Source organism: Electrona antarctica, assembly GCF_951216825.1.
Source record: "Electrona antarctica genome assembly, chromosome: 5".
Classification (NCBI taxonomy): Eukaryota; Metazoa; Chordata; class Actinopteri; order Myctophiformes; family Myctophidae; genus Electrona; species Electrona antarctica.
Window position 1 is genome coordinate 25,873,902 of NC_136810.1, and position 13,562 is coordinate 25,887,463.

The window sequence follows — 13,562 nt, forward strand, 5'->3', positions numbered from 1 at the left end:
AACTCAGCCTCATGGTGGCGCTATAACTGGCTGAAAAGTGTTTTTACCTCTAACTGCACGGATCTGTGGATAACTTTGTATGCCAACTCCCTAGAGGCCAAGGAAAAACCTTTGCCTGGAATTTTTCACATCTGCTCTTTATAGCACCACCAGGAGGCCGACATATGTAAAACACATTTTCTAATATTACTCCTTCAGATTTTATCCAAATTTCATGCAAATCGGTAAACATGCTCTCCATAGTCATGTGATCAAGACGAGTTTGTTTGATTTCTCATAATCCACCCTCATTGGCTACGATTGGCTTCTAAACTTTTCAGGAGTAGCCCGCTTTGTACCCGTTTTGTACAAATCGCCACAACTACTCAACGCAGCGTCCGATTGTGGTGAAACTGTGCATGCATATTCACACTAGGCTTTGGAAGAAATGCCACTTGACAGTTTTCAAATCAGCCTCATGGTGGTGCTACAACAGGCCAAGCCGCGTCACACACACACACACACACACACACACACACACACACACACACACACACACACACACACACACACACACACACACACACACACACACACACACACACACACACGTTTATATTGCTCCTAAACATTTTGCCAAAAATCACACACACACACTCCTATCCTCCTGGTGGAGACCTGTGCCCAGAAGGGCACTTTTTCTAGTTATTAATATTTTCCTAGTAATATTTGAATACCATCTTTTTGACCACTTTCCTGGTATCTTATTACTACTCAGTCAGGAGACAAACTTAAAATTGTTGCTTTTCTGGTTCTCTTCTTTTTAGGGTAAATAAATGAAGAATATAAAGACAAAGAGATGTTTGGAGATCACAGACAGTCAACTGGTGGTCCAGGAATGTACCGGCCAGAGATGGGAAATGCAAAATATTATCAAACCTTGCGTGCGTGCGTGCGTGCGTGCGTGCGTGCGTGCGTGCGTGCGTGCGTGCGTGCCTGCGTGTGTGCGTGCCTGCGTGCGTGCGATGGCGGGTCACCCAGTGAGTGAGTGATTGAGAGCTATCTATCTATCTATCTATCTATCTATCTATCTATCTATCTATCTATCTATCTATCTATCTATCTATCTATCTATCTATCTATCTATCTATCTATCTATCTACTGTATCTATCTATCTATCTATCTATCTCATAGTGTCATAACATCATGACACTATATCTATAGCCTATACAGGCGCACACACACACACACACACACACACACACACACACACACACACACACACACACACACACACACACACACACACACACACACACACACACACACACACACACACACACAGAGCAGGCAGGACTAACTTGTTCAGTGAGATCCTTGTTTCATGAGGAGATGAGGACAGTGTCCTTGGCAGTGAGTGACAATGAGAGTTGTGTGGATGAAACGTAAGTGTCCTATCCTGCTGTTGCTGGGAGCAATTCTACTGGCCAGCTATATGTCATTCATGAATGGATACAACCCATTAAAAACAAGTGACCATGAGAAGGACAAAGCACCTTTGGTACCAAGATTTACAGATTCCGAGCCAAGATTTTCACATCTGGAGCCAAACATCAGTAACCTCCGTGAGTTGAGCAATAATTTATTAATCTTCTATTGTATGACATGAATACATTAATATGGATGAATAATTGCCCAAATTATTCAATTGTAATTGTATGCTTGCTAATTGCTTATAACATTAGTGTATGATTGTTTATGTCTTAGAATCGTAAACAGTAGAGCAGGGTTTATCACATGGGTACACTACATGGTGCTGTGATGCCAGTCCAGGGGTGCTGCAGAAGCGGAATACTTTGATAATATTTAAGCTAGATTTGACCAATATCCCAAATTATTTTATGTGAATTTAAATGTCAAGTGTTATTTTCAATTAGTTCTAACCGGGTCCGGAACAGATATTCCTGACAGACATACTATTAATACTACTACTAATCCAGTTTGGCAGTGTGCTGCGGGTTCGACTCCCGATGGCCCTTACTGCATGTCTTCCCCCTTATCTCTCTCCCCATTTCCTGTCAGCCTACTGTCTGTCCCTCCATAAAATATATAAAAAAAAATAAAAACATTTGATATTTGATTAGATATGAATGCATTATCTGACAAATTGATTTGAATAAGTGATCATAATGCAAATCCCCTACTAGGCTACTCATTCTTGATGTATCTAATTTAGTTTCCCTTGTGTTGACAGACAACTTGATTAAAATCTTGGAACAAAAACAGGATGCCATGCAAAAAATGCTCTCAGAAGACCGCGAGAATCATGGAAGAGTCATAGCTTCAATGAAAGCCTCACTGGTGAAAAAGCAGCTAGAGCATGGAGAACAACTTGACCAGAAGCCAGAACAGGGAGAACACGCTGACCAGGAGCCCCAAAAGGAGAAACTGAAGACGAAGAAGAAACTGTTCCCCAATTCTTACTTGTTCAAGGACTGGGGGGATGATCTATCTGAAGATGAACAAAAAGAAGCACAAGCTCCTTTTATGAAATATGGTTACAATGTCTTTCTCAGTGACCGCCTACCTTTAGATCGAGTTCTTCCATATACCCTCCACCCCAGGTAAGTGTGTGGTGTTTTTTATTGTATCTCCTTAGACTGGACAAGACCTACTGCCAGAAGTGTCTGACTCTGTAAGTAGCCTACAGGAAGTTCCAGTAAGCTCAACAAAATGTAGCCCTATACTTCCTGTACTTGCGGTAAGACACTTTTGGCAGTAGATAGACTTTATGTCCTCATGAGATGGAGAGACAACGGAGCGCAGTTAGTGAAAATGAGCCAATGAGCCAATTGAACAATGGGTGGGAAGTTGGAACACATTAAAGTCAGTCTTCACACATCAGAACTGACAGAAAACACAACATGAATGAACACACAATGTGTAGCAATCAAACTTATTAGGCGCTAAAAATACGCTAAAAATATCTCCAAGGCAAAATAGCGTACACTCCACATTACAATGAGTTTAACAGATTTAGCTTCAATTCTATAGTGATCATAGAAGAAAACAGTGGTGGAAAGTATGTAAGTATACTGTACTTTTCAAGCCATTTGAAAAAAGCCAAAGTTGCAAGTTGAAATTGGACATTCTGCACAATGAGTACTTTCTACTTTTGGTACTTGGTACTATTTTGAATTCTGGACTTTTACTTGTAAGGGAGTATTTCTACATTGCAGTATTGATACTTAAGTAAAAAACTTTTTCCACCACTGGAAGAAAAAAGAGAAAATATCTAAGGTGAAATGTTGGGTAGATTACATTAGACTGCCACAATTCCAAAATACAGAAATATTTTCTGATTAATACATTTTGTTCTATACTTGAATAGGTGTAAAGAAAAGAAGTACCCAAAGGACCTTCCAAGTATGGCAGTGGTGTTGATCTTCTTGGACGAGGCCCTGTCTATCATCAAGAGAGCCATTCGCAGCATCATTGACCGAACACCCAAACACCTGCTGAGAGAAATCATTCTGGTGGATGATAACAGCTCCAATGGTTGGTATGATAAGAACAGGGTGGTGTTCGGTTCATGTTTAATGCAGTAGAACAACACACACACGCACACACGCACACATGCACATGCACACACTTCATTAGACGCCTTACCACGCACGATCCCTCCATTTTTGGCATAAGGAATTGTTCCACTTAAGTCATTTCACCAACACTGTTTCAACCATTTCTCCTACCATGGAATGTCTGGGTCAACCTCAACAGACTTCACTCCGGAATAGCAAAGACCTAACTCTATCTATGATTTGAGTGTCTGATCTCTGTGAATGTTGGAAATTAATCATTTATGAATTTTGCCCAATCTTCAAATCACTTATTCTTTGTCAACAGTTTTATATTCATCTGTTTTCTCTCTATAGAGCGTTGCAGTCCCGCCCCCTACCAGGGCCCAGGAAATGATTCCACGTTCATTTTCCTCATATAGGCCTACATTTCAAAAAGTATTTATTTAAAGACCTTTTAAGCGTCGTACAAAGCCAACTCGAGTTGTGAGAAATCATGACAGTAAACACAATGTTTTGGGCCAAACAAAGAATTAGAAAGAAAACGGCAGGTTTTTATTCTTTGTAATTATTTGTTTGGTCCAAAATATTGTGTTTGTTGTCATGTTTTGTCACAACTCGAGTTGGCTTTGTACGACACTTATACGGTCTTTAAATAAATACTTTTATGTTGAAATGTCTATGGGAAAAATGCATTGGGAATTATTTCCTGGGCCTGGCGTCGTCATGAAAGGGGGCGGGACTGTGACTCTCTTTATTCGCCGAACATAGCCAATCTACAAGCTCAAAATGTGTTATACAGAGTGGTTGAGTCTGAAAGGGGCAGAGACATACAGAAAAATAAAATCAATCATAAATATCAACAAAATATAAATAAGTCAACTTGATGGTTAGGTTCATGCAGCGTCTATTCAGCCAGCTCTTCATGGAGGACTTAAGTTATTGGCTTGCAGGTAACCCATTCCACATAACTGCTGCAGAGTATACTGTCCTTTCCCATACAGCTTCTGAATCTACATGTAACTATAATTTAGATAATCAGCTTATTCACTTAGGTGTTTAATATTCAATAATGAAAGTTAGCAGGGATGATAAACAGCAACTACCGGTAGGCCTATTATGTTCCAAATCCATGTTGAATTCCCATTCATAATCTCCCTCTCTGTTTTTCCTTCTAAAATCAGAGGACCTTAAGGGGGACCTTGACATATACGTTAAGTCCATTCAGGAACAGAACCCAGGGCTTCGTATTGGGAGAGTGAGGCATGGTGAGCAGCTGGGGTTGGCCTCGTCCAGGATCTCTGGATGGAGGGCTGCTACTGCTGACGTGGTGGCTCTCCTGGATGCTCACATCGAAGTCCATGAGATGTGGTAGGTAACCTGATACCGATCTGGTAACACTTTATATTAAGGTCGTCATTATAATGCATTATAGCGCATTTATAATGCATTATAATGTGCTTATAAGGCATTATAGCACTCGTTATAATTGTTTATAATCATGTATAACAACATATTATAAGTGCTGGTCATAATACATTATTATGCTCAGTGAAGAGCACATTATAACTATTATAACTTAGGTGGTTATAAAGGCACATAGAGAAGTGCTGTAATGTCTGTGTCATAATGAATTATAACCAATGTGTTTATTAAATGGAATAATGTCTTATAAACATCAATAATATGTTATAGCAGGACTTTGAGACCTTTAAGTAAAGTGGCAACATTCTTTAATGGTTATTAGCAGTTGTATCATTTTTATAATACTCTATAGCATGACTTTGTGACCTTTAAGTAAAGTGACAAAACTTTATATGCTATAGCATATTATTGATGTTTATAAGACATTATTCCATTTAATAAACACATTTGGTTATAATGCATTATGACACAGACATTACAGCACTTCTCTATGTGCCTTTATAACCATCTAAGTTATGATAGTTATAATGTGCTCTGCTGTTCCACTGAGCATAATAATGCATTATGACCAGCACTTATAATATGTTATAAACGTGGTTATAAGTTGTTATACATGATTACAAACATTTATAACGAGTGTTATAATGCCTTATAAGCACATTATAATGCATTATAAATTAGCTTATAATGCATTATAAAGGCGACCTTAATATAAAGTGTTACCAAAATGGAATACCAGTAAGACGCCCTGAGGGCGAGGTCGCGTGCACGCATCCGCCTGGGTGAAGGCAGACTGCTGGGCGGGGGCTGGCGCTTTGGCATGGCAACATATGGAATGAATTCTGTACTGGCTTTAGTGTACATGGTTTGATGAGGTCAGTTCAACATATGGAATATGGAACATATGGAATGTCAGAACAGGTCAGCTCCATATATGGAGATCCGAAGGTTGGCAGCGGGGGCAGTGTCTTGAGTTTACAGGGTTTGATGAGGTCAGCTCAACATATGGAATGTCAGAACAGGTCAGCTCCATATATGGAGATCTAAGGGTGGCAGTGGTGGCAGTGTCTTGAGTGTATAGGATTTGATGGGGTCAGATGAGGTCGATCAACATATGTAATGAATTCTATATTGGACATATATGGAGCGTATCACGAGGTGTGACGGACAAACTGACAGGTGTGTTGACTGACAGGTTTTGCAGGTTTTCATAGTAGAGCCATTCTACCGAATTGGTTCAAATTCAGAGTTAGAAATGCTGTGAAATTCATATGCTATTTCAGAAAAACTTTGGCCATATTCATGTTGCACCAGAGGGACACATATTTAGTAAAGGTACAGTCAATTATCATATTGTATTTTCATATATGTTTCATATATCTTTACTCTCCCAAAACATTTCACTACCGAAACATAGGATTACATTTACCTTAGAATAAAGATACTTATTTTTAATCTATTCATCTTTTTTTCCATTCCCCCCAGTAGACCATTTGTAAAAAGAATTATGTACGTGGTTTCCACAATTATATCCATTCAAATTAATATTTTAACAGATCTTTATCATCTTTTATGTTGAATTATTAAAATTCATCAAAATCTATTTCTTGATTATATAGATTTCAGCATCAATGATAGTTGACATTACACATACACCTAACCAATCATGATCTGAAAATATTGGTTGATAACTCACTATTTTTTATTTTTGACTAAACAACGAGTGTTTTGGTAGTGGCAAATCGAGTGGCAAAGTGAGTTTAACCTTGTTTAACATTGTTTAATACAGATAAGACTTTTCTGTTTGGATGTACGGGCTGTCATGTCCAGAAAATAGTTTTTTGCCACTCAATAAGCGTTCCTGCATAACTTCCGGGTATGATGATGATGTTACGTGCATACCCTCTATATAGTAATTAATTATAAAAGCAATAACAATTAGTCTCATTTTGTAGGCCTAACTGAAACACTAGACAAAACAATTCCAAGTCACTTGAGCATGGATAGCCTACATATTTTCACAGATTTAGCTTTTCGAACACAGCTTTAGACACTAGGCTTCTTTGGACTGCCTCTAGTGACTTTTTCAGGTGAATGGATTAAGATGTCCAATGTGACTTGAGCCACATTCAGAGGTGGTTTCAAATCTGATTCAAATCTGATTTGAGGCGATCTGTCTCAGTCTGAATGCAACAACCTGTTCTAAATCAGATTAAAATGTGACTTGTATGTGACCTGTCTGCATTTAGACTTAATTTAAACAAATCAGAATCCAATCTGGATGTGGCACAGATCTGATTCAGGCTGGATTTGGCTGCCATTCTGAACACGCAGATCAGATCTGGTCACTTGAAAACGGCAGACCAAAAGATCAGATTTGAGAAATAAATCAGATTTGAATCAGATTTGACTGAATGTGACTGCAGTCTAAATAAGGCCTTACTTACTTATACTTAGTTACTTACTTACGTAGAGGTGTAAGTATGTAGGACTAGTAGCATGCCAAAGTTTGTGCTATTGCCATTGAGAATGCATTGGGCGTTTAAGTTAAATAACGCTTTTTAGTCACACTTTTCCGTCACACTTTTCCGTCACACTTTTGCTTTTTAGTCTTGACTTGAACCTGTGGCCTCCTGATTCCCAGGCAAGCTCTGTACCCAGTGAGCCACTGTGCTTGCTGTGTACAAAAAGCAAAAAAGATAATGACAGAAGAGCCAGAGACTTGTCATTGTGGTTCATAAGCATTACAACCAAACAGTATACAACAATAGACAAATCTCCTGTTATTTTATTTTTTGTATTTTATTTTTGTATAAGTGTTACTCAAAGGGAAAGGCAAACTGTGTTGTGGCAGGTAGCAAGTAGATCAGTGACTTAGCACACTGGTTGCATGATCTGGAGGTTCTGGGTTCAAACCCCACTCAAATCTTTACTTGTCAATATCTGCCATTGAGCCCCATTGTACATTTCTCAAATTTGAAAGCACTATATTTCTAAAACTATGAAAATATTCCTTTCCAGGCAAACATGTCCACCGTAAGATGAACCTAAATAGGTTTGAATGGGGTTTCTAGGTGCAAGTATTAGCATGCCAATGTTTGTGCTATTGCCATTGAGAATGCATTGGGCGTTTAAGTTAAATAACTCAGAAACTACAAAACATTTCAAAGTAAAAAGTTCCAGCATGTGTCTCCACAGTAAGCTGAATTATAAAAATTTGTGAATGGAGTTTCTAGGTAAAAGTGCTTTTTTGACCTGCCAATATCTGCCATTGAGCCCCATTGTACATTTCTCAAATTTGAAAGCACTATATTTCTAAAACTATGAAAATATTCCTTTCCAGGCAAACATGTCCACCGTAAGATGAACCTAAATAGGTTTGAATGGGGTTTCTAGGTGCAAGTATTAGCATGCCAATGTTTGTGCTATTGCCATTGAGAATGCATTGGGCGTTTAAGTTAAATAACTCAGAAACTACAAAACATTTCAAAGTAAAAAGTTCCAGCATGTGTCTCCACAGTAAGCTGAATTATAAAAATGTGTGAATGGAGTTTCTAGGTAAAAGTGCTTTTTTGACCTGCCAATATCTGCCATTCAGCCCCATTGTAAATTTCTCAAATTTGAAAGCACTATATTTCTAAAACTATGAAACATTTCAAAGATTCCTTTTCAGGAAAACATGTCCACCATAAGATGAACTTAAATAGGTTTGAATGGGGTTTCTAGGTGTAAGTATGTAGGACTAGTAGCATGCCAAAGTTTGTGCTATTGCCATTGAGAATGCATTAGGCGTTTAAGTTAAATAACTCAGAAACTACAAAACATTTCAAAGTAAAAAGTTCCAGCATGTGTATCCACAGTAAGCTGAATTATAAAAACGTGTGAATGGAGTTTCTAGGTAAAAGTGCTTTTTTGACCTGCCAATATCTGCCATTCAGCCCCATTGTAAATTTCTCAAATTTGAAAGCACTATATTTCTAAAACTATGAAACATTTCAAAGATTCCTTTTAAGGCAAATATGTCCACCATAAGATGAACCTAAATAGGTTTGAATGGGGTTTCTAGGTGTAAGTATGTAGGACTAGTAGCATGCCAAAGTTTGTGCTATTGCCATTGAGAATGCATTGGGCGTTTAAGTTAAATAACTCAGAAACTACATAACATTTCAAAGTAAAAAGTTCCAGCATGTGTCTCCACAGTAAGCTGAATTATAAAAATGTGTGAATGGAGTTTCTAGGTAAAAGTGCTTTTTTGACGTGCCAATATCTGCCATTGAGCCCCATTGTACTTTTCTCAAATTTGAAAGCACTATATTTCTAAAACTATGAAACATTTCAAAGATTCCTTTTCAGGAAAACATGTCCACCATAAGATGAACTTAAATAGGTTTGAATGGGGTTTCTAGGTGTAAGTATGTAGGACTAGTAGCATGCCAAAGTTTGTGCTATTGCCATTGAGAATGCATTAGGCGTTTAAGTTAAATAACTCAGAAACTACAAAACATTTCAAAGTAAAAAGTTCCAGCATGTGTCTCCACAGTAAGCTGAATTATAAAAACGTGTGAATGGAGTTTCTAGGTAAAAGTGCTTTTTTGACCTGCCAATATCTGCCATTCAGCCCCATTGTAAATTTCTCAAATTTGAAAGCACTATATTTCTAAAACTATGAAACATTTCAAAGATTCCTTTTCAGGCAAACATGTCCACCATAAGATGAACCTAAATAGGTTTGAATGGGGTTTCTAGGTGTAAGTATGTAGGACTAGTAGCATGCCAAAGTTTGTGCTATTGCCATTGAGAATGCATTGGGTGTTTAAGTTAAATAACTCAGAAACTACAAAACATTTCAAAGTAAAAAGTTCCAGCATGTGTCTCCACAGTAAGCTGAATTATACAAATGTGTGAATGGAGTTTCTAGGTAAAAGTGCTTTTTTGACGTGCCAATATCTGCCATTGAGCCCCATTGTACTTTTCTCAAATTTGAAAGCACTATATTTCTAAAACTATGAAACATTTCAAAGATTCCTTTTCAGGCAAACATGTCCACCGTAAGATGAACCTAAATAGGTTTGAATGGGGTTTCTAGGTGTAAGTATGTAGGACTAGTAGTATGCCAAAGTTTGTGCAAATTGCCATTGAGAATGCATTGGGCGTATAAGTTAAATAACTCAGAAACTATAAAACATTTCAAAGTAAAAGGTTCCAACTTCCAGCATGTCTCCAGTGTAAGTTGAATTACAAAAAGTGTGAATGGAGTTTCTAGGTGAAAGTGATTTGCCATAAAAGGTGAAAGTGAAAGTGTGAAAGTGATTTTTTTGTATGTGCCAATATCTGCCATTGAGCCCCATTATACATTTATCATATTTGGTTTCGGACGGCATACTATAGCATGTCGTTTTTTGTGATTTTGGAGGATTTGAAAAAAAATATGAAAATCATGAAATAGGCCTACTATAGTTCATGGTTTCAGACAGCATACTATAGTATGACATTTTTTCATGATTTTGGGGCACTATGTCAGAGCCAGTACTTGAACCTGTGGCCTCCTGATTCCCAGGCAGGCTCTGTACCCAGTGAGCCACTGTGCTTGCTGTGTACAAAAAGCAAAAACGATAATGACAGAAGAGCCAGAGACTTGTTTCCATTGTGGTTCATAAGCATTCAAACCAAACAACAGCACAAGAAACAATAGACAAATCTCCTGTTATTTTATTTTTTGTATTTTATTTTTGTATAAGTGTTGTTACTCAAAGGGAAAGGCAAACTGTGTTGTGGCAGGTATCAAGTAGATCAGTGACTTAGCACACTGGTTGCATGATCTGGAGGTTCTGGGTTCAAACCCCACTCAAATCTTTACTTGCCAATATCTGCCATTGAGCCCCATTGTACATTTCTCAAATTTGAAAGCACTATATTTCTAAAACTATGAAACATTTCAAAGATTCCTTTTCAGGCAAACATGTCCACCGTAAGATGAACCTAAATAGGTTTGGGAAAAAAACAACCATTTCCATTTCCCTCTGGCCTGTATACCTGCACGCTTTCTAGTAGGACTAGTAGCATGCCAATGTTTGTGCTATTGCCATTGAGAATGCATTGGGTGTTTAAGTTAAATAACTTTTAAAAACATTTCAAAGTAAAAAGTTCCAGCATGTGTCTCCACAGTAAGCTGAATTATATAGTGTGAATGGAGTTTCTAGGTGAAAGTGCTTTTTTGACGTGCCAATATCTGCCATTGAGCCCCATTGTAAATTTCTCAAATTTGAAAGCACTATATTTCTAAAACTATGAAACATTTCAAAGTTTCCTTTTCAGGCATGTCAACCATAAGATGAACCTAAATAGGTTTGAATGGGGTTTCTATTACTTACTTAGTTACACAACTGATCCTTTATTTTGCTTCCTAAGTATATTGGGGTTTGCTTTCTGTTTACTCTAGGGCGGAGCCTCTGCTGACACAGATCAAACTGGACAGAACGGTGGTGGTCTCTCCAGTGTTTGACAGGGTCAACTACTATGACCTGGCTGTGGTGAATTACCATGCTCTTGCCCATGCCTTCGACTGGGAATTGTGGTGCATGTACGAGAGCTTTAGGCCTGAGTGGTACAAGCTCTACGATCCCTCAATGCCTGGCAAGTAAGTTGAAGTTAGGGCTGGACGTATATGACTTCAAATCAATATAACTATTACTTCAAGGTTTTGCCTTGATTACGATTAATGATAGCAATTTGTGTAGGCCACTATTGTACAACAAAGTATAATACAGGGTTAAGGCACCAAGGTGAGGAAACCAATGGCAACTACCTCTAGGGGGTAAGACACTTCAAACGGTTGTAACGGGGCCCGAGGCTCTACTCGTTTGTGTTGTAAGCTGCAGGAGACACAACCCAGATGAAACGAACGTACCTCCCCCTCCATGCCAGGCCAGTAGAATCGTCGGCGCAGCTGGGTCAGTGTCCTCTCTGGTCCCGCATGGGCTGTCGACAGGTGGATCCCCTTCCATGCCTCCTCTCGTCTTGCCTTCGGGCACACGATCTGTAGATATTCTTCTTGCGTATAGGAATCAGTCACACTACGATACAGTACATGTCCTTTTACTCGTAGTCACGTCCACTGTCGTAGCATTTGCTGTGCTTCTCGAGACCAACTCTTCCTCTCCTCGGCCGCGGGATATTGTCTCTTCAAGACGCGCTGCTTTAGTGTTTGGATATCCGCATCATTTTCTTGCGCCTCTTGCCACTCACTTACGGTTCCTGCCCTCTCCGGCGCGAGTTCTATAGCCCCCACATCACTCGAAACTACAGGGAATCTGGATAGCGCATCCGCGTTTGCATTACTTTTGCCTGGGCGATATTTAATGTCAAAAGTGAAAGAGGCTAGTTGGGCAGCCCAGCGCTGTTCTACGGCACCCAAGCGCGCGGTCTGGAGATGCGCTACAGGGTTATTGTCGGTGTGTATAGTAAATTAGCGCCGGTCAAATAGTCTTTTGGCCCATTTCAGGGCCAAAAGCTCCAGCTTGAACGAGCTGTAATTCGCGTCATTCTGTTCTGTGGGATGTAAACTCCGACGATAAGTCTTTCATGCCTCTCCTGGACCTGGGCTAGAACGGCACCAAGGCCGCGACCACTTGGTCAGTGTACAGCCTGAAAGGCTGTTCATAGTCGGCATACGCCAGTATGGGGGCCTCGGTGAGAGCTGATTTTAACGCGTGGAAGGAGTTCTGACACTCCGAAGTCCATTTGATGGGACACTGATGCGATTTCACATCATTTGGAACGCCAATTAGCAGGTTATTTAATGGTCTGGCTATGGCGGCAAAGGATGGCACGAATCTCCTATAATATCCAGCTAATCCTAGGAAGGCACGTACTTCACGCACGGTTGTTGGCACTGGCCACTGCGTAACGGCTGCCACTTTGTCAGGATCTGGTCGGACACCCTGTCTGTCTACGACATGAACCAATAATTTTACCTCACTCTGCAGAAGCGTGCATTTGTCGAGGCGCAGTTTCAGTCTGTGTTTCCACAGGTGGTGGAAAACCTGGTCGAGGTGCTGTAGATGAGAACGAAAGTCAGGGGAATACAGGATGATATCATCAAGATAAACGAATAAATATTCTGCTACCTGACCACTTAGGCACTGCTGCATGAGTCTCTGAAACGTGGTGGCCGCATTACAGAGTCTGAACGGCATCCTGGTGAACTCATATAACCCCAGCGGGGTCGTAAAGGCTGTCTTCTCTTGATCGTGGAGGTCCATCCCCACCTGCCAATATCCACTGGCTAGATCCAACGTCGAGAACCACTGGGCTTGGGTCAGGCTCGTCAGCGTCTCTTCAATGCGGGGCAAGGGGAAAGCGTCCTTGTGCGTCACCGCATTCAGTTTACGGTAGTCAACGCAGAATCTCCAACTGCCATCTTTTTTCTTCACCAAGACGATCGGTGCGGCCCACGGACTGCGGCTCTCAGCGATGACTCCTTTCTGCAGCATGTCACTCAATAGGTTCTTCATTTCCTTGTACATGGAGGGCGGCAAGGGTCGATGTCTCTCACGGATCGGAGCGGCGTCCCCCGTCGG

The 13,562-nt window shown here is 39.9% G+C and overlaps 1 protein-coding gene across 1 annotated transcript in view; it reads left to right on the forward strand.

Moving 5' to 3' along the window:
* Positions 1 to 2,281: 2,281 nt before the first annotated feature.
* LOC306923916 (putative polypeptide N-acetylgalactosaminyltransferase 8) overlaps positions 2,282 to 13,562 on the forward strand; it is a gene marked incomplete at both ends in the record, with an annotated part of 34,085 nt that continues 22,804 nt past the window's right edge. The window contains 4 exons of the mRNA XM_079502263.1: positions 2,282 to 2,604; positions 3,372 to 3,538; positions 4,743 to 4,929; positions 11,423 to 11,620. Of these exons, the coding sequence (XP_079358389.1) occupies positions 2,282 to 2,604; positions 3,372 to 3,538; positions 4,743 to 4,929; positions 11,423 to 11,620 (875 nt within the window). The remainder of the gene's footprint in view (positions 2,605 to 3,371; positions 3,539 to 4,742; positions 4,930 to 11,422; positions 11,621 to 13,562) is intronic.